This window comes from Dasypus novemcinctus, chromosome 2 (assembly GCF_030445035.2).
Source record: "Dasypus novemcinctus isolate mDasNov1 chromosome 2, mDasNov1.1.hap2, whole genome shotgun sequence".
Taxonomy (NCBI): domain Eukaryota; kingdom Metazoa; phylum Chordata; class Mammalia; order Cingulata; family Dasypodidae; genus Dasypus; species Dasypus novemcinctus.
The window spans coordinates 156,003,023-156,024,580 of NC_080674.1; the positions used below are offsets into that span (position 1 = coordinate 156,003,023).

General features: G+C 38.1%; 1 protein-coding gene across 6 annotated transcripts in view; it reads left to right on the forward strand.

The window, feature by feature from the left end:
• STK32A (serine/threonine kinase 32A) overlaps nt 1–21,558 on the forward strand; it is a 154,304-nt gene that overhangs the window by 23,926 nt on the left and 108,820 nt on the right. For all 6 annotated transcript variants that reach the window (XR_011646843.1, XR_011646840.1, XM_058280464.2 and 3 more), the window contains exons 3-4: nt 15,895–15,950; nt 17,010–17,161. Coding sequence is in view for 4 of the 6 variants with exons in the window: in XM_058280464.2 (XP_058136447.1) it covers nt 15,895–15,950; nt 17,010–17,161 (208 nt within the window). In the remaining 2 variants the exon portion in view is untranslated. The remainder of the gene's footprint in view (nt 1–15,894; nt 15,951–17,009; nt 17,162–21,558) is intronic.

A 21,558-nucleotide genomic window follows, 5' to 3' on the forward strand; every position in this document is an offset into this window, starting at 1 on the left:
TAAACAAACAAAAGATCAAAGACAAAAACACAAGGGAAATTAAGAAACATCATGAGGTGAATGAAAATGAAAACATAACATATCAAAAATACATGGGATGCAACAAAAGCAGTGAAGAGAAGGAAATTTATAGCTCCAAATGCTTACCTTAAAAAAAAAAAAAAAAGGAAAAATCTCAAATCAGAGACCAAATCTCAAACTGGAGGGTCTCAAAGAAGAGAAAGGTAATTCATAAGGAAGGAAATAAAAGATTAGAGATCAATGAAATAGATAATTTAAAAAATAGACTCAACAAAAGACAAACACCCAGTTAAAAATGGGCCAAATACTTGAATAGATATTTCCCCAAAGGAGATATACAAATGGTCAAAAAACACTTGAAAAGATGCTCAGATCATTAGCCATTAGGGAAATGCAAATGAAAACCACAATGGATACCATTTTACAACCACTAGAATGGATATAATTTTTAAAAAGAAAGAAATGTAACGAGTCTTTGAGAGGACGTGGAGAAGTAGGAATATTCATTGTTTTGGGGAATGTAAAAGGTGTAGCCACTGTGGAAAATAAGTTTGGCAATTCCTCAGAAAGTACTGAATTACCATAGACCTTACAATCTCACTTCTAGGTATATACCTAAACGAATTAAAAGCAGGAACTCAAACAGATACTTGCACACCAATGTTCATAGCAGAATTATTCACAGTTGCCAAAAGATGGAAACAAACCAAATGTCCATCAACCAATGGATGGATAAACACAATGTGTTATACACATACAATAAAATATTTTTCAGCTGTGAAATTCATTGCAGTTCTTCTCAAAATTCTCACAAAATTCTTTGCAGAAATGGAAAATCCACTTGTCAAATATATATGAAAGGGTAAGGGATCCTGAATAGCCATAACCATCTTGAAAAAGGAGAAGAAAAGACTCATGCTTCCTAATTTTAAAACTTATTACAAACCTACAGTAATCAAAACAGCTTGTTACTGGCACAAAGACAGATAGATAGACCAAAGGAGGCAAAAATCAAAGGAACTCAGAAATCAACCCAGGTATTTATGGCCAGCTGATTTTTGACAAGGAGGCCAAGACCACTCAATTGGGAAAGAATAGTCTCTTCAACAGCTGGTGCTGAGAAAAGTGGATCTCTGTTTGCAAAAGATTGAAGGTGGACCCCTACCTCACATATACAACATGCATCAAAGACCTTAATATAGGAGCCAGAACTATCAAACTCATGGAAGAAAACATAGGGAAGCATCTTTAGAACCTTGTGTTACAAAATGGTTTCTTAGACTTCACACCCAGAGCACAAGCAACAAAAGAAATAATATATAAATGGGACTTCATCAAAAACTTTTGTTCAAAGGGCTTTATCATGAAAGTAAAAAGACAACCTATAAAATGGGAGAAAATATTTGGAAACCACATATCCAATAAGAGTTTAATATCTAGATTATATAAAGAGCTATAACTCAACAACAAAAAGGCAACCCAATTGAAAGTGGGCCACAGACTTGAATAGACATTTCTCCAAAGAAGATATACAAATTGGCCAATGTATAATGAAATACAAATTGCTTAACATCATTAGCCTTTTGGGAAATGCTGATCAAAATCACAGTGAGATACCATTTCCCACCCACTAAAATGGTTACTGTTCAAAAACAGAAAATTACAAGTGGTGGAGAGAATGTGGAGAAATAGGAACACTTGTTCATTGTTCTTGGGAATGTAAAATGTTTTGGCAGTTCCTCAGAAAGTTAGGTATAGAATTACCATATGGCCACTTCTAGGTATATACCCAAAAGATTTGTAAGTAGGGACTCAAACATCTCTTTTCACATTAATATTCATAGTGACATTATTAACACTTGCCCAAAGATGGAAGCAACCCTAGTGCCCACTAACAGATAAATGGATAAACACAATGTAGTGTATACATACAGAGGAATATTATTCAGCCATAGAACAGAATGAAGTTCCAATACATGCGACAACATAGATGAACCTTGAAGTCATCATGTTGAATGAAAATAGCCAGACACAAAAGGACAAATATTGTGTGATATCACTGATATGAAATAATTAGCATAAATAAGTTCATAGAGTCAGAAACTAAAGTACAGATTATCAGGGGCTAGAATGGCAGTAGAGGGGGTATTTAATGCTTAATTGTTACAGAGCTTCTGTTTGCAGTGATGAAAAATTTTATTAATGGATGGTGTGATGGTAGCACAACATTGTGAATGTAATTAACACCATTGAATTACATATCTTAAAGTGGTTTAAAGGAGAAATTTTAGGTTGCATATGTATTACTAGAATAAAATTTTTGTAAGAAACCATGGGACTATACACACAGAGAATGCTAATGTAAATTATGGACTATCGTTAATAGTGTCGTTATAACAGTATTTTTCATGAATCCTAACAAATGTACCACACTAATTCAAAGTGATAAAAGGAAAAACTGTGTGTGTATGGGGGGAGGTATGTTGGAACTCTATTTTCTGCTTGATTGCTATGTAAACCTACTACTTCACTAATAAAAAGTAAAGTAAAAGTAAAGTAAAAGTGGTGACTTCTTGACTGGGAGAGATTAGAGAGTGAGGCAAGTGGATCACAGGACTGTCCTATCTTTTTTTTTTAATAACACACCTTTTAGAACTATTTGACCCTTTATATGTATAGACTGATAAAAATGAAAACTTTAAGAAGACTGAAAAATAGATCAAAATATTAATTGTGGTTATCTTTAGAGGGTTTTGTTTTATTTCTACATTTCTGTACTTTTATACCAAAAATATATTAGTTTTATATTTTAAAAAAATAACTACATTATAAAAGAAAGTTTGAAACTCAGAATGGTCAAGTAAATTTCCAAATTTCATTTATCTATTCATACATGGTGAAGTTGGGATTCCAGCACAACTGTCTGACTAGAATCATTTTTGTCTTTCATGAAAGCATTCAATCTTCATGAAAAGCCAAGAAACAAAACTGTCATGCCACAACATTCTCAATCGTCTCTAATGGTCCATGGTGCCTTTTTTCTATGTCATACAAACTAATCTTTGATGGCTATAAAAATGAGATTAGGGACGTTTAACTCTCCAGGTTTTGCATTTCTCCTCAGGCTGCTGACTTCCTTCTCCCCTTGTAAGTTTCCTGAGGATATGACTGAATCCCAAGCTTCTTTCACTTTTTTATCAGTGCCTAGTAGAGTCCTGGACACACAGATGCCTGATGGCTGTTGATCTGACTTGTTTGCATAGCAATGGCTTCTGGAAAAATAATTCCAGTTTCTTTCCTATCTCGATGTGACTGTCTTAAAAGCATGTAAGTGAGACTTTCTTTGTAAATACCTCCTTTTTGGTATGCAACCAGACACACATTCAACGTTCATCTAACAGTCATGTAAAAGTTGAAAATCCCCCAAAAATGTAAAATAAGCTTGATCTTAAATTTTGTCTGAGCTTTTTCTATCTTTCTTGGAAAACCATGCAATGTCCATTCTTAAAATGGGCAAATCGCAGCAGAATTTACAAGAAGGACTAATTCTATCTTTGTTCTGGACAAGATGTATGGTAGAACTGTAATTTAATGTTGGTGAGTTTTCTGTGTATTAAAGCAACATTTGAATATAGATTTCTTTCCTGTCTATCTCCTTAAGAAGACTTTTGATAATAAATTGTTGGTAAAAATTTTCTTAAGAGGTACATGTTTTAAATAATGAAGTAGGAAATCAACATAAAGATAAAGGATACTCTCTTTTAAAATTTTTCAACAAAGCCATCCATAATCTATGGAATTTGGGTGATGGTACTTCATACTCTTCTTCCTCCACTTAAAAAGTGTTTCTTACACAACTATTCTTTACCCATCATTGTCATAGGTGATGTGGGTGTGGCAATAAGTAAGAACAGACCCAGTGTCTGCCTGCATGGAGTTGATATTCTTGGCACTCTTTGTCACATGTGAAGTCCCAACATCATTTTGTCTAAAATTTTGGCAAGAGAAGCAATATTCTCGACTGATGACAAAGTGACTCTAATAACAATACTACTACTACTAATCCATTTATTGAGTTCTTATTCTGTGCCAAAAATACTTGATAAGCACCTTTGATGTGATTTACTTCACTTATTCCTCATTTAACTTTATGATATTATATATAATCAAAATTTCTCAGAAGAGGAAATTGAAGCTCAAAGAGGTTAAATAAGTTACCCAAGGTCATAGCTAGTAAGTAGTAAAGCCAAAATCCAAACCCAGAGTTCCGTGCTTATATCCATTATACACAGAACTTCTATGTCAGGAGTGTTTCTAAAATCATAGAACTAGGAGTCATACAAAGTTCGGTTCAAGTCCAAGCTTCACTTCTTGGAGGGCATAACTTTTCTGGGTGTCAATACACCTAACTACCAATAATGGTATCACTACTGATGTTTTGGTGGAAATTAAATGAGATAATATATATAAAAAGTGCTGGTACAGTACCTAGACATGTAAGTACTTAGCAGATAGTATAATTATTAACTATGACTTAAGATATGGCACAGTGAAGACAACAGGCCTAGGGTGAATTATTTATAGACACCATTACTAATTTCTTTCAAACTCATGGTATCAGGGCAAGAGTATAAGGGTATATTTATTACCATAGATGTAATCAGCACTTATCTATTGGGAACCTCTTGTTAGGGTTTGGGTTACTCAGGAAGCACATTCTCCGTGCTTGGCCACCTGTTGAACTCCTACCCATCCTATAAGGTCCCACTGAACTACTTCCCTCATTGAAGCTCTCCTTTATCATTTCCGCCACCTTGGCACTCTTGTGGCTTTTCCTTAATAGATCAGTGGCTCCTAAATAAAGATCTGTAGATGGTTTCCAGGCAGGCTCCATTAGAATCACCCCAGGAACCTGATTAAACTATAGATTCTCAGGTCCAGTCTCCAGAGAATCTGATTCAGGTGAGGCACATGAATTTGCATTAAAAAAATGTTTTGTGTGACTTTGATGGGCAGCCATGTTTGGGAAACACTATTAATATTATTTTGTACATATGGTATTACAGTTAATTATGTATATGTTTTATCTCTTCCTGGGAAATTATCTTTTTGATCCTCCAAAGCAACACAAGGAGAAAGTCCCTTGCATTGTGTTTCTCAGGTTTTAATCATCCTCTGCCTCAGATTTGCTGGATTCCCCTGGGCTAGATTGGCTGTTTTTGCCATATGCTCCCATCACACCCAGTTTTTCTCCCTACTGCAGTGATACTTATTTTAGTTGGAATTTGAGTCAGTTTTGCTATTTAAAAAAAAAACAAACTGTAATATTAAATTAATGGAATGCTACTGGAGATACCTGCAGAGTAATCTAAACAAAGCTATATGGATATAGAACCAGACACTTAAATGCCAGGAGAACTCCCCCTTTATCTCCTGTTTCTGCTTCACTCCGTATGTTGACTTCATTTTCTCTGACCTGCTGAGCTGCCTTCCCGACATTCAGCCAGCTGTGTTCTCACATTCTTGAAGCTTTATAGAAGAGGGGTCTCTTACTTTGCTAGGATGCTATAACAAAGTACCATGAACTGGGTGGCTTAAAACAGAAATTTATTGTCTCATAGTTCTGAAAGCTGAAGTCCCAAATCAAGGTGTATGTGGTGCCTTGCCTCTTCTAAAGTCTGGGTTCTGGATTACTAACAGTCCATGGCGTACTTTGTCTGTAGCCCATGGCTGTCTTCTCTCTCTGTCTCTGACTCTCATATTGTGTCAAGTGTTCTCTTTTGGATTAGGAACCACTGCAATACTGGTTGACCTCACCTTACCTAATAACATCTTCAAAGATCCTATTTCCAGATAGGGTCACAATCACAAGATCAGGAGTTAGGACTTGCGCATTTGGGGGGAACGTAGTTCAATTCATAATGTAGGGCAAACATGCATTTCCAGAATAGAAAATCTAGCATATGTGTGTAGCTCCATATAGCTTGAGCTACAGTCCCATTCTGAGACCAAGGCATCTAGGAGTGAGATATGACAAGTGACCCAACTGAGGTCAGGTACCAATGACTGTAGGTGGTTGGTGGGGTCCATGGAAAAGAAATGCATCGAATAAGAAGAGGAGGAAGCAGAGAGTTGGACACTGGAGGATTTGCTCAGAGTCAGGTCTTTGCCCCTCTCTATGCTGCTTATTCTATGTTCTTATGCATAATTACCATTTATTTATTGAGAGGCAGTAGAGAACAGTGTTTGTAGGTAGCCCTGGAGTCCACTGAATGGGACTCTACCACTGCCACTTACCTACTCTGTGGCTTTGGGAAGACTGCTTAATTTCTCTGGGCCACAGTTTGTCTATCTAAAGAATACAGCAGTAATGGTAGTACTGCCTCCTACAGCTGTTCGAAAGTTAGTTGAGATAATATATGTAACATGCTTAGAATAATGACTCATGTTCCATACATGAACATTAGATACTAGCTATTAATTTTTCTGTTGTCAGTGAACATACTGAGTTCTGTGAGCAATGTCTGTGAGCTACTTTATTCCACTTATTTACCCTGCTGTGCTGGAATAAACAAATGTAATATGTTTATTCCAAATGAAACATATAATCCTTGTGGACTGGAGAAGGGGACATGTGCACTACAGAAATGGACATGTGACCAACTAAGCAATGACTATTTTCCAGTAATTATCTCTCCCTTTAGAAAATCATCGCCCTGAGCAGTGTTAAGTTTAAGCAGCAAATTTATATAACAATCTAACAAACAAAAAAAAGGCAGTCATGACTTTTGTTATTTTAGGTTTTTACACTGTGGACTTTATACTGTTTTGGTAGTCTTGAACTTATCCAGACTGCACTGGCTCAGTTTTCTATCACTTAGGGCCAGGTAGCATTGGAATTTGACATCATGCTGTGTAAGTAAAGTATTTACTAAGTAAATTATCAGCATAAGCAAGATATGGAGGGCCTACTTTAAGAGAATCAAGCTCCTTAAAAGCATCCACTTAGTCACAATCACATTCACATTCTGCATACAAGGAAGTTATTTTAACTTTTAATTCACGCAGTAGCTGAACTCCTTGGCCATAATTTGGAAATATTTATTATTTTGTGTATCTTGAATAGATATATCGTTTCTCCAAGAAAAAAACTTATGAAAACTCAAGTAGCAGCAGCAAAAATGTAATCTATTGATCTAAAACATAAATAAATGTTTTAACACTCTTGAAGTGAGAAATGCCTTTCTAAGAAAGGCAGACATCTAGAAGGATAAAAGGAAAAGATTGATACATTTGACTATATATAACTAAAAAATTATTATTATTAAAAATGTCCTTGTCAAAACCATCAGCCTAAAAAATATTTCTCATACTTGTTGGAGAGTTAATTCATTTAACATATTAAATATACTTAGAAGGCAAAAAGACTATTAACTCATTACAAAGAGTCAACAAAAGATATGAATAGGAATTTCACTAAACATAAACAGTTAACAGCTTCAATCATAATTAAAGTACAAAGTAAATCAATAGCGTAATCCTTTTTCACTTATCAGATCAAGAATGGTAGATATCAATGTTGGCAAGGAGGTGGACAGAAGTCATTCTTGCACCTTATGGGTATGAAGGAAACTTGGCACAAAATCTTTGGAGGGCAAGTTGGCAATATCTACTGAAATAGAAAATTTATATACCATTTGACCCAGCAGTTCCACTATTGTAAAGTTAACCTACAAGTGCATACACAAAGGCTCATCAAGGATGTTTGTAGTAGTATTGTTGGTGATAGCAGTAATTAAACCATCTTTGACAGTCTTATCAACAGGTTGAATGTGTTATGGTACATTCACACCATGAGGTACAAAAGAGCTGTTTAAAAGAATGAGATTTATATCTAAATGCGTGAATGGACGGAGACAGTATAATTATGTAGAGTTTAAACTATGTTCCTATAAAAACTATATTCCTATTGCTGTCAAAAATCAATACCTGCAGGGACAGATGCTGGACATTATATATTCTGCCATAACCCAATGAATGTGCGGGGGGGAGAGTGTAAACTACAATGTAAACTATTATCCATGTGATGCAGCCGTGCTCCAAAATGTATTCACCAAATGCAGTGACTGTGCCACAATGATGAAAGAGGTTGTTGATGTGGGAGGAGTGTTGTGTGGGGGTGTGGTGTATGTGGGAACCTCTTATATTTTTTAATGTGACATTTTTTGTGATCTACATTCCTTAAAAAAAATACAATAAAAAAATGATGGGGGTGGGGGTGGGGAGTGGGGTATATGGGAACCTCTTATGTTTTTTAATGTAATGTTTTGTGTGATCTATTAACTTTAAAAAATAATTAAAAAATTAAATTTAAAAAAATCAATACCTATATGCAGAGAATCTCTTAAAGGATACACGTGAATTTAACAGTGGTTGCCTTGATGGACCTAAAAATTTGGAATAGGAAGAAGACTTAATTTTCATTGCATAGTTTTATACTTTATTCTCATTTGTAATTATTAGTTTTATATTTTAAGTGAAAAAAAGTAAGTTTTTAAACATGAATTGACCTCCCTTACCCCAAAGCTTATTTACTGGGGAGACATTATACTTGTGATTTACAGCAGCTCATCTCTAAAACTGCCTGAGAGTAAGGTAAATTAGCTCCCTGTATATGTGGGGGCAGTGCGATTTGGAAAGATTGAGTAACTTGCCTAAGGTCACACAGCTGGTGTCCTTGTTCCATGATCAACAGAATTATTTACTTAAACATCAAGATGTGCAGTTCTCCAGAGATAGACTCACATATGTTCATGACTTGGAACCTACAAAAGGGAGGAACCTTTTTTGTTTATGTGGGGAAAAAAAGAATATTTTCCAAGTATTGTTTACCTCAAGAATAGAAATAAAATGGATTTTCTGTGTTTACTTCTAAAATGCTCTTCCCTGAAATCCCAAGTGTTGGGTCTTATATCAAACTCTAAAAAGGGTTTCTCTTTTCCTGTCAACACCATTTACCACACAGAATCGTGGAATTAGAAGATGGTAAGAGGAAAGCAGATGTAACTCAAGTGATTGGGCTTCCATCTACCATATGGGAGGTCCAGGGTTCAATTCCTGGGGCCTCCTGGTGAAGGTAAGCTGGCCCAAGTGGAGAGCTAGTGCAGCAAGATGATGCAACAAAAAGAGACAGAGGAGAGACAATAAGAGACACAGAAGACCACGGAGCTGAGGTGGCACAAGAAATTGAGCACCTCTGTCCTACTCTGAAAGGTCCCAGGATCGGTTCCCAGTGCCATCCAAAGAGAAGACAAGCAGACACAGAAGAATGCACAACCAGTGGACACAGAGAGCAAACAATGGGGATGAGAGCAAAAAAAAATCTTTCAAAAAAAGGAAAAGAAGACAGTAAAGAATTAAACAAAGGAAGAAAAAAAATAGCACTGGATTCCAGAATCTGCATGTTTGTGTTTAGGAAAAGACTTGGAAAACCCAAACTTGTGTGATTCTTAAAAGAGACAGGAAGAAATCCCACCTCATTTCCCCTGCTTCTGGGATGGGTAAATACACAATAAGAATAATATTAAGGGAATTGGATTTGGCTCAACTAATAGAACGTCTGCCTACCACATGGTAGGTCCAGGGTCCAAACCCAGGGCCTCCTGACCCGTGTGATGAGCTGACGCATGTGCAGTGCTGATGAGCACAAGGAGTGCTGTGCCACGCAGGGATGCCCTCCGCATAGGGGAGCCCCATGCGCTAGGAGTACACCCTGTAAGGAGAGCTGCCTCATGTGAAAAAAGTGCAGCCTGCCCAGGAGTGGCACCACACACATGGAGAGCTGATGCAGCAAGATGGTGCAACAAAAAGAGGCATAGATTCCCAGTGCCACTGACAAAAAATGCAAGCGGACACAGAAGAACATGCAGTGAATGGACACAGAGCAGATAATGGGGGCGGGGGGCAGGCAGGAAAGGGGAGCTTTAAAAAAAAAAGACTAATATTAAGACAACTGTAGAAATAGTAGTTCAGAGCCCGGGTCTAGAATCTGAACAGTGCATATTGTTTTTACATGAAGGCAGCTCAGCAGGCTCAGGTGGATTGGTTCTTTCCATGCTCAGGTGCAGCTGTGCAGGGACAATCAGTAATCCCTTGAGTTGATTTACTTTCCATGTGTCTCTAATCAATTATTAGATGAACCAATAAGCTAAGTTTGATTTTGTTTTTCTTGTGTTTTTCATAAAACAGCTCCTAAATGCAAGTCATTTGCTTCAATGGGTATTCATACAAAGGAGACAAACGGTCAAGAGTTTTTGAAAGACTCAGTTTACAGAAGGGTATCTTTTTAGGGGATCTTTCAAGGGCAATTTTGACTAAACATGATTTTGCCTTACTTTGTTTTTAGAGCTCACCCTAATATGAATGTAGCACTGTCCTAGTTATGATCACGGGAAGTTATTTCATCTCTCTGAGCCTGGCTACCCTCTTCTATATATCCTATAAGGTTTGAGGATTAGATAAGACATCAAAACAAAATTTGTACTGATTCCTGCATCAACAGATCCCTCCTGCATGTAGAATGTCTGTATCTGGTTGATAGTGGAGGGATGTGCACTGACCCAAAAGAAATTCTAAAAGAAGTCCTTTAAGATATCTATGTTTAAAAGGTCTTCTGGTTAATAAAACATCAGAGGCACATCCTGAAGGCACTGAAGGCCGCATCTTTTTTTACCTGTTTGGTTTTCCAACCGAAGCCCTGCCCTGTCTATGTAAGTGAGAAAAAGGTTCTGCCTCTGCCCTCAGTCAGCCCCTACCTTCAAACCTTACAAAGGGTCCAAAGTGCATCAAGAAGGCCCTTGGGTCTTCTTGGTACTAGAATTCCTCATGAACTAGAAGGAAACTTTTGGAATATGATGCAAGGGCAAGAAACAAATATAAACAGAACGTTAATTTTGCTTTAGAGATTAAACATTGCATGAACACCAAACCCTAGACTGTGAAAAGCCCAAATGTATAGAAATGACACTGATGGCTGCGTTCCCCATACATTACTTGATGATGCCCATGTGCTATGAAAGCATAAGCTGGTATTTGTTGGGAGCTATGAACTATGATATTCCCTAAGAAGAAGTGGTGATAGTAGTACTAGTAGTGACAGTTAGTGTCTTTGTAGGCCAAAGGGGTGCTGATGTAAAGTACCAGAAGTCTGTTGCCTTATATAAAGGGTATTTATTTGGGTTAGAAGCTTACAGCCACAAGGCTATAAAGTGTAAGTTACTTCTCTCACCAAAGTCTGCTGGTCTCTGCAAGCGTTCAGCCTTCATCTTCCTCCTAAGGCTCTGTGGTCCCAGCTTCTTCCGAACTCAGCTGTAGTCTGGCATAAGGCTCATCTCTCTCCCCAGGGCTCATTTTTTTGGGGGTTTTCTTACCTGGTTCAGAGCTCTGGTCTCTTAAGTGGCAACCTATCAGGCAAATGGATCAGCTCTCTCCCCAGGGCTCCAGCATCCAAAACTAAACTCTGTTCTCCTCCTCTGTGTATCTACTTCCCCGTCTTTGACTGAGTATCTGTTTATATAGCCCACAAAGGGGGGCCAAACTGAGTCACGCTAATGACATTGTCAAACAAAAGCCCTAATCTCGATTTAATAAAGTAAAAGTGAAACCTCTGAATCTAATACAATCTAATACACCCAGAGGAACAGACCAGATTACAAACACAAGCCAATATCTATTTTTAGAATTTGTAAACAATACCAAACTGCCACAGTTAGTTCCAGGCAGAGTTCTAAGCATTTTGTATATGCTCACACCTTTCATTTTCCTATCAACCCTGAGGTATGTACTATTTTAATCCCCATTTTATAGATGAAGAAACAGAAATGTAGAAATTGCCAAAATTACACAACTATGAAATGTTAGAACTGGGATTTTAACCCAGATAATCTGGCTCCAGAGACTGTACTCTTAATTCCAGGAGTCACCATACTTTTCTGTAAAAGTCCAGAGTTTATGCGTAGTAGGCCTTGCAGCCCACATATAATCTCTATCATTCATAATAATCACCTTTTCAAAACGTAAAACCATTCCTAGCTCATGGGCAGTACAAAAACAGGCTGCAGGCCCATTTTGGCCTATGGAACAATTTGCTAGTGAATCTCACAAGTTGGTCAAAGATTTAAGTAAAAAGTGGATATGCTATTTCATGCACACTTTAAGAAAATCCTATATCTAAAATACAATTGCAATTTTGTTGACAACACAATCCACAATTCTGTCTTCATCTCTCCTTAGTCTGAATTTATGAGGTTTGTTTGCATTTTCAGCTCAGCCTTCCGTCTTGCTAGTGATGCTGGTGATGGACTTTTGCATAAGAGCGTCCCTTCCAGTCACTTTTAATCTGTCATGGGCTTTCTCCCTGGATTGTATTGTTACATATAAAAGTGACTTTATGCAGGGCAGTTCCAGACTGAAGTCCATTTTTTTTTTATTAGAAATAAAGGCATAAATAAGATGTTGTACCTATAATCCTTTTTTAAAAAAAAATTATTTTTAAAGAAGCTTTGGGTTACATAATTGTTACCTAAAAAATATAAGGGATTCCCATATGTGCCCCCCTCTCCTCCCACACTTTCCCTCATCAACAACATCCCTCATTAGTGTGTACATTTGTTATAATTGATGAACACATATTGAAGCATTGCTACTAACCATGGACTACAGCTTACATTGGATTCACCCCTAATCCTTTTGACCTGTCACTTTTATGGGCCCTGACATTTGGAAGGTCACGCTAAATCAGGTATTTTTGCCAGTAGACCAGAAACCTGGCATCTAATCCTCTTTCATTAAAGTTTCAAGTGGTTTACAGAGAGACATTGTTCATGACATGGATTAATATTACAGTGGTACTTTGTGCTTTCTAGATGCCTGCTATATGCTTGGAGATTAAAACATACCATCATAGCATTCTGGTCTAGGTTAAAAGGAGAAATTACAGTTTATTGGATTTGCTCAAGATGAAATCTTGGACTTTCAAATAAATTCTGATCAGTATTTTTAAAACAATTTGATGTACATAATACATAATTTAGACTCAGGTAACAAGTGTAAGGAGATCCTTGCTTTGGTAATTTCAGTCTGAAACTCAAGAATGTGTAAGTGGTGAGGTAGTTGTAGGTTTGAGGTATGTGTAAGTGGTGAAGGTAGTTGTAGGTTTGAGGATTGGCGATGGAACTCACACCATGAATTGCTATCATAGAATTTTTTAAGAAATCTTCTGTAGCATTTGATATGGTTATGAATTCTAAAAATAGATACTGAATTACGTTTGTAATCTGGTCTGTACTTGGGCATGGTTAAGTTATGATTAGGGCTTTGATTGGGCCACATCATTAGGGCAAAGCAGATAAAAAGCATGGCAAAGGACAAAGTTGAGGGTGTTTGATGTTGGAGTTTGATGCTGAAGCCTTAAGCTGGAGCCCCAGAAAGTAAGCACACAGAGGAAAGAGAAGCAAGCCCCAGGAAGGGAGGAACCCAGGAAGCCTGAACCCTCACAGACATCGGCAGCCATCTTGCTCCAACACGTGAAAATAGACTTTGGTGAGGGAAGTAAGTTATGCTTTATGGCCTGGTATCTGAAAGCTCCTACCCCAAATAAATACCCTTTGCAGAAACCACCCCATTTCTGATATTTTGCATCAGTATCTATTTGGCTGACTAATACATCCTCTTAGGAAGGAGCTGAATCAGAAAATAACTTTGGCATTAGGTTGCTAGGTTGCTAAAAACAGTATCAGTCCTTCAATAAATACTGGAAAATGAAGGACTAGAGGCTTTATAGTAGTGATTCCCAAATTATTTTGACTACGACCCACAGTAAAAAAAAAAAACAACAGTAAAAATGTTACATCATGACCTCATCCATATCTATCTGTCCACTTAAATAAAGCCAAAATAAAAGTTTCAGAGGCAACACTGCTCTTACCACAGTTGAGGCATTCTGATATTTTGTTTTCTCCATTTAAATTTTTAATGCTTCTATGACCACTAAGTTTATTTCATAATCCACTAATAGGCCGTGACTCAGTTTGAAAAACACCTCTTTAGAGAATTCAAATGTTCACACTCCCCATGTTCACCTTCATCTAAGAGAGATGGCATCTTGGATGCCTCTCTTTCTGTGTATTTTTATGGAGCAATTTTTCTTGAGTATTCTTATGACTTTGAGTTCAGTTTGTTTGCTGAGAACCAACCACATGTCAATCACTGTGCTGGGATCTGTGGGAAGTGCAGAGTTAAGCGATCAGCTATCTCAAGCCAGTTATTGTCTGAGGTGCAGGGGAAACCAGGGAGAGCAAAATGACTTATAATCCCTGTCCTCATAGAGAATATGATCTAGTGGGTGCCATAACTCAGAACTCAGGGCGTTTAGGAAGATAAGTATTTCACTTGAATAATATATCAAGTAAGTAAAAATAGCTTTTTGCACTGGGGTCTAAGGCAAAGACATTCCAGAGGGTGTGAGAACAGGGTTTCTGCAAATGTTACAGGAGGCACACAAACGGGGTGTTTGGTGATGTTATCACAGGAAGGGAGCATACAGCCTTGAGGGGGGATTAAAGTTTGTAGGACCTTTAGTACATTCTTTCCTTCAGGGAGATCTGTCTGTTACTTTTTAACTAGTAATTGTCCAGTTTACACCAGTTTACCTGCTTCAGGCTGTGTTTTGTTTGGGGTTGGGGGGCATCCCACACCCTTGGCTCCCACATGGACTTAAGACCAAGCTACACATAAACTAAGTATCTACTGCTTCCAATTTCTGTGAACTGACATTGTAAAATAGCAGATGTGGAAGATCACCTCAACTTTAAAGCACCGTTCAGTGGGCACCTGTGCATGTACAGATCCCAGTCTCTCAGATGTCTGTGTTCTGCAGTTAAGCCCATTCTATCAATTTATGGGTGTAATAGGTTTCTACTTGGGAAAATACCAATAATTTAGAGTGAAAATAGTAACTCTATTCAGAAAATCAGCAGAGAGAAGAGTTTTGAAGTGCCAGTCTTCAGTAGAGCGTTATGTGCTTAGGACTAGATTCCTATACATGTACTTTGTTCAGAGATGCTAATCCTATCACCTATGTCAAATCCCCTGCTCCATGCTTTTAGAGCCCCACAGCCTCTCTTAACAGTCATCAGAAGTTTTGCTTTTCTATTTATTTTTGGACTATTTAAGCTATATGAGTCTCTGCTTCTATGGAGCTCTTGCTAGACCATGGGTTTCATAAAGGTAGATAAGATTTTTATGTTATTTTCACCGTATTCCAGCTCCAAATACTGTGATTAGTATACAGTACGTTTCACTAAATATTCATCAATGAATTGGCATTTTAAGGTAGTCTAGAATGTACTTTTTTTTTAAAAAAAGATTTATTTATTTATTTAATTTCCCCCCCTCCCCTGGTTGTCTGTTCTCGGTGTCTATTTGCTGCGTCTTGTTTCTTTGTCCGCTTCTGTTGTCGTCAGCGGCAGGGGAAGTGTGGGTGGCGCCATTCCTGGGCAGGCTGCTCTTTCTTTTCACGCTGGGCGGCTTTCCTCACGGGCGCACTCCTTGCGCGTGGGGCTCCCCCACGCGGGGGACACCCTTGCGTGGCACAGCACTCCTTGCGCGCATCAGCACTGCGCATGGCCAGCTCCACACGGGTCAAGGAGGCCCCGGGTTTGAACCGCGGACCTCCCATATGGAAGACGGATCCCCTAACCACTGGGCCAAAGTCTGTTTCCCTAGAATGTACTTCTTTAGCCCAATCTTTATTATTTATTAGCCACAAAAGAGCAATTGATAATCTCTCATGATGTTTTTCTTTTTGTTTTACAGTCAACTTTGACCACTTTGAAATTTTGCGAGCCATTGGGAAAGGCAGTTTTGGGAAGGTGAGAATCAAAATATGTATCACCTCAGGGTAATGTAGCTCAGGAAGCAGAGGTCTGACTTACTGGGACCACAGTGAAAGGTAATTCAGAGATGTTTTTATAATAGGTTTCTATAAAATTGTCACCACAGTTTGAGGAAACTATGACAGGTAGCTGCATAATAAACATATACCGTGCTTAGAATTATTTCATTAAGTCTAATCTGTTTATTCTCATGACAATTAAGACTTCTCACTACCCTAGAGGAGAGTAAAGTTTCAGAACCATTTTAAATTGTACCAGGTGTACCTCTAGTAATGTTACCTTGTCAACATAAGAGTTAATTATTTTTATGTGGGAAGAAAGCTACCTATTGTTTTCCTTTTCCCCAGGTGCACCATGTTTTCATCTTCAAAAATCTACCATGAAAAATATACATACTCAACCTAATTTTTTGTTAGAACCTTCTAGATTTAAACCATGAGTATTAATTTCTCAGGGACATACTTTGAGGGAAATACTATTTCTGTAGAATTTGCATTTTAAAAATAGGTCTCTAGAATTTCAAAAACATGTAAATTATATTTCATGGTTGTTCACTGTCTAGTCCTTTACTTATATAACCTATATCGGTGAACATAAATTTTTTGCAAAGTTTAGTTTAGCTTGACAGTATAGCCATGCCCATTTCCATCACTCAGAGCATGACTAAAGATGTCATTTGTTATTGGAAAATACCTGAAATGGATTCAGTTTTTCCTCCAAAATGATGTCTAAAGAAAAACAAAACAAAACAAAAACAAGCAGACAAGATACAGCAGGCAAATGTGTTGGAGAAAGCAAGGATTCAATTCAGAAGTTGATCTGGTACAGGGGGAAAAAATGAAATTTTTATTCCTAAAGTGGAGCAGAGTGGCTACTCTAACATCAAAAAGTTGCAAGTGATAAGGGCCCTACATATCTTTTAAAAATAAAAAAAAATGATTTAAAAAAACAGGAAAAAAGATAACAAGCCTTATTCACTCATCGCAATGGCCAGTCTTGCCCTGTCCACTTTCTCATTCTGGTTTGCCCTAATAGGTGTGCATTGTAAAGAAGAGTGATACCAAGAAGATGTATGCAATGAAGTACATGAATAAACAAAAGTGTGTGGAACGCAATGAAGTGAGAAACGTCTTCAAGGAACTCCAGATTATGCAGGGCCTGGAGCATCCTTTCCTGGTTAATTTGTGGTAAGTGGTTTTATTGGACCTCACTGATAAGAAACCCCTGCCAAAGAAATCCCCCCAAATACTGTTACTTCAGTGAATTTCAATTTATAGGTAGTCCTTTGCAAATTCCTTATTAGGATCTTCCTCAAGGGTTTTCGTTTTTCTCAGTTTCTTCGGGTTTATAATATTACAAATTTGTTATAGTATCACCAATAAATACTCTTTGATGCAGTTGGCACAGTCTGCCTTACCTTTGAGCTCAGTTTTTTTAAAGCATCATAATTAAATGGGCTCACAAGGATTGAGTTCAAATGCTTCATCACTGTTTTTTCTCCCATTAACTGTGGGGCAGGAACTTTGGGTACAGAGTATGTCTTCATTGGCTGGCATGCGGTTGAGCATTTGACCTTGCACAAAGCACTTTCTCTTTAAAATAGGCCAGAAACAAAAACAAAAAAATACCAAAAAACTGGTTTATTTGCAGCATGTTTCTGAAGCAGCCACATATGTACCTGTGAATTGGAAAAGGGTAGGTGCTACCTTTCTCACCAGGTAGGTTTTAACAGAGCTAAAATGTCAGTAGCTAGGCATAAAATGACTGATCTGCTATGAAAGTTATTACCATAATCCAGGACTTAGAAAATGGCTGAGAAGCTTGCGGTATCTTTTATCTCATGGTCTTTTCTTGAGGTCTTTATGAGTCTCCTCCATTTGCTCTACATTTTAATGCATCCATTATGTTAAGAGCCTGTTCTTAAAGCTAATTCAGCGTGACTTGTTTAAATATGCATGCCAAGTAGTTCTTACTAGCATAGGCAAAAAAAGTCTTTATATTCAGATAATGCTAATGGAAAAATAATTGAGATTTCAGTATGTGTTTAGGGATGTCCCTCTGGAGAAATCGGTGTCTAACACTCGAATCCATCCATCTTTAATTAACACAGTTCACTTAATATACAATTTGCTCAAAGCCTCTATGCTACAGTTGAAAAGAAGATGGTTCTGTGTGACTTAGAAATAGGTCTGTTATAATCTATACACAGCTCAGATATGAAAGAGTCTAATTGTGTTTCAGGCTCAGTATAATTAATCAGAACTTCAAAGTGGCCTATTCGAAACATTGTCATTTAAAGGGTTAAAATGGAGCAGCTCGGTCTTCACCCTTCCTTATCAAATTGCCTCTTCCCTACCCCATCTTCACATTGAAAGTGACAAGATGCTATCACTTCATAACCTCCCTTTGTTCAAAGTCACATTTTCCTTTTTCAAAGATTCAACCAACTAATTTCCTCCTTTTAAACCTGGAACCTTTCATGAGAACATACTTAGCATTTTGTTCTTTCGTGCTTGTCTGTCACTGATGTGTGTACATCGGCTTTAAGCTGGCCAAAGTTGGAGTGTTTTGTTTTTGTTTTTTCTGTTTTCTAACTTGGTATACTTCCGGACAACATTCTGTTCTCCATGCATGCTGATCTGTTGCTAAGATGATGTGGATCTTTTCTTCACTTCTCACTTTTCACACTGACTCTCATAGTGGACCACTGGACACCACTAATATTAACGTTGATGGGGGATAGAGAAGAGACAGAGACCACCCCATACATGATTCTAGCACCACACTGAGAATTGGAAATCAGGAGGGGACATTCGTAAAAGTGAAACAGAAAATGCTTGTGTCTTTCAAAGCTTGAGATAAACATCTTCAGAAAACACATTTCTTTCTTCTAATAAATGCTTTCTGTCTTAGGAAATACAACCTAATGACAGTTTTCGATGGTACTTCACTTCGAAGTACCAAACTGTATGTATGTGTAGGGGGTGATTATCTTCAACTGATTCTCTATAAGAGCAGATGTTTGTTTTCCTATTGTTTTTCACCTTCATTTTGCAAATCAAGCAAAAAGGAAATGTGTAATATTACTCCAATGTGTAGTATTCAATTAAATCAAGATCCTGGGTTAACTATTAGATTTATCTTTATATCCTGAAAGCTTCCAGAGTCGATTTTCTTAAGCATTGTGTGATTAATAAAATAATGGCAGTATTTTTTTTTTCAAACTCCTCTCCCCTTTGAGTACTCCATTTATTGGATGATGTGTTATGTAGACCTCATCGATGATCCAAATGCCCCTAACTTCTGGGGATGTGATTGGTGGTCAGAAAATTCCAGTTGTCAGAATGAGGGAAAACAAATTGCTTTAAGCAGGGTTATGCTAATGTTAAGAATTGTATGCAGGGAAACGGACTTTGGCCCAGTGGCTAGGGTGTCCGTCTACCACAGGGGAGGACCGTGGTTCAAGCCCCGGGCCTCCTTGACCCGTGTGGAGCTGGCCCATGCGCAGTGCTGATGCTCGCAAGGAGTGCCGTGCCACGCAGGGGTGTCCCCCGCGTAGGGGAGCCCCACGCGCAAGGAGTGCACCCATAAGGAGAGCTGCCCAGCGCGAAGGAGGAAGCAGCCTGCCGAGGAATGGCGGTGCCCACACTTCCCGTGCCGCTGACGACAACAGAAGCGGACAAAGAAACAAGACGCAGCAAAAAGACACAGAAAACAGACAACCGGGGGCGGGGAGGGGGGGGGATTAAATAAATAAAAATAAATTAAAAAAAAAAAAAAGAATTGTATGCAGAGGACTGTGGGAAGGTGGCAGTGTAGGAAGCTCTAGGAAACATTAACAGGCAGGAATTGTCTGAATCAACTATTTTAAAACTCCAAAGTCCAGTAGAACACTGTTTGGCATCCAAGGAAGAGCGGGAAGAACAGGGTGAAAAATCACAGTAAATACCAATAACTTGCTCCCTCTGTGCATTGGTTACCAGTGGGCACAGGGTGTTCACTGATCATGGCTTTTTATTAGCAAATTTGCATTGCTGGGAGCCCAGCTCTGAGGGAGGCCATGGTTCTAACCCACTCCAGACAAGGACAACAGAGGAGATTTAAATATGCTGTGCTTCCTTAGAGCTACAGAGGAGAGCTGAAGGGCTGCATTTGTTGGGCAGGTCAAGAGAGCACGGCTTTGGGGAGCCATGGAAATGGGTTCTGGCATTCTTCCTGCCCCTCCCTCATCCCCTCTCCAGAGCAGTTTGGACCTGGCTCGCATTCCCTTTGTAGGCCCCTAGCCTTGTTCTTTTGAAAGACGGACTTGGGAAACCCCTCTCCTTCTGCACCCACTCCTAGAATTTTCCCTGAAGGTAAACACATCTTGAAATGAAGAAAACAGTATAAGAAATGATTGGGGGCAAAGGCTTATCTACTTTATGTCCTGCAGTGGAACATCTAGGAGAGGAAGAAGATCTATTTTCTGAGTAGTAGAGGGGACATTTAAACTCTAGTAAACAGGGGAATGCCTAAGGTCACTGGCAAGCACAAGCCCAAGGCAAAACACAGGGCCAGAAAAGACAGGGAGAACCCTGCACTTTGCATTTACTTTGGTCTGATCTTCTTATTAGAGAGACAGAAATCTAAGCGAGCACAGGCCAAATCAAAGTCAATTTGCCAAGATGGTGAAAGGTGCTATTGCTTAGGTTTACTAGGTTTTATTAGCTCCCAACACTCAGGAATATCTGTCATATCTCTAGCTGGGTACAAATTAAAAAAAACAGACATCAAGGAATAAACCCCAGAGTTAACATTTTAAAATAATAAAATGTATAGTGTGCAACAGAAAATTAGATGACAAAAATAGGAAATGATGGTCTATCCAAAGGAATAGGATAAAAATACAGAAAATACCAACGAAGACCAGACTATGGACATACCAAAGACTTTAAAAAATACTCTTCAATATACTCAAGATGAGGAAAGAAAATACAGAGAAAGAACTAAAGGATATCAGAAAAACAGTGATTAAAGCAATAAGATAATCTCCATAAAGAGAAAATTTTAAATAGGAGCCAAACATAACTATAGGAGTTGAAGACCACAATAACTGAAAGGGAAAACTCCCACGAGAATTTCAAGAGCAGATTAGAGCTGGCAGAAGAAAGAATCAATGAACTCAAAGATAAGACATTTGAAATGAGTCAGGCAGAGAAGCAGAAAGAGAAAAGAATTATAAAAAGCAAAAATAGCCTAAGAAACCTCTCGAATACCACCAAACATACCAATATATGCATTATGGGGTCCCAGAAGGAGAAGTGAGAAAGGGTCAGAAAGAGTATTCAAACTTCCCAAAAAACTTCCCAAATTTAGCACAAGATGTGAATGTGTATATCCAGAAAGCCCCAGAGAACACCAAACAAGGTAATGTTGAAGATAGATACACCCAATCACATGCTGATAAATTGTCAAATGCAGAGGACAAGGAGAAAGTTCTGAAAGCTGCAAGAAAAAAAGAATGTGTAATGTACAAGGGAGTCCCAATTAGATTATGTGCCAATTTCTCATCAGAAACCATGGAGGTAAGAAGGCAGTGAGTGGT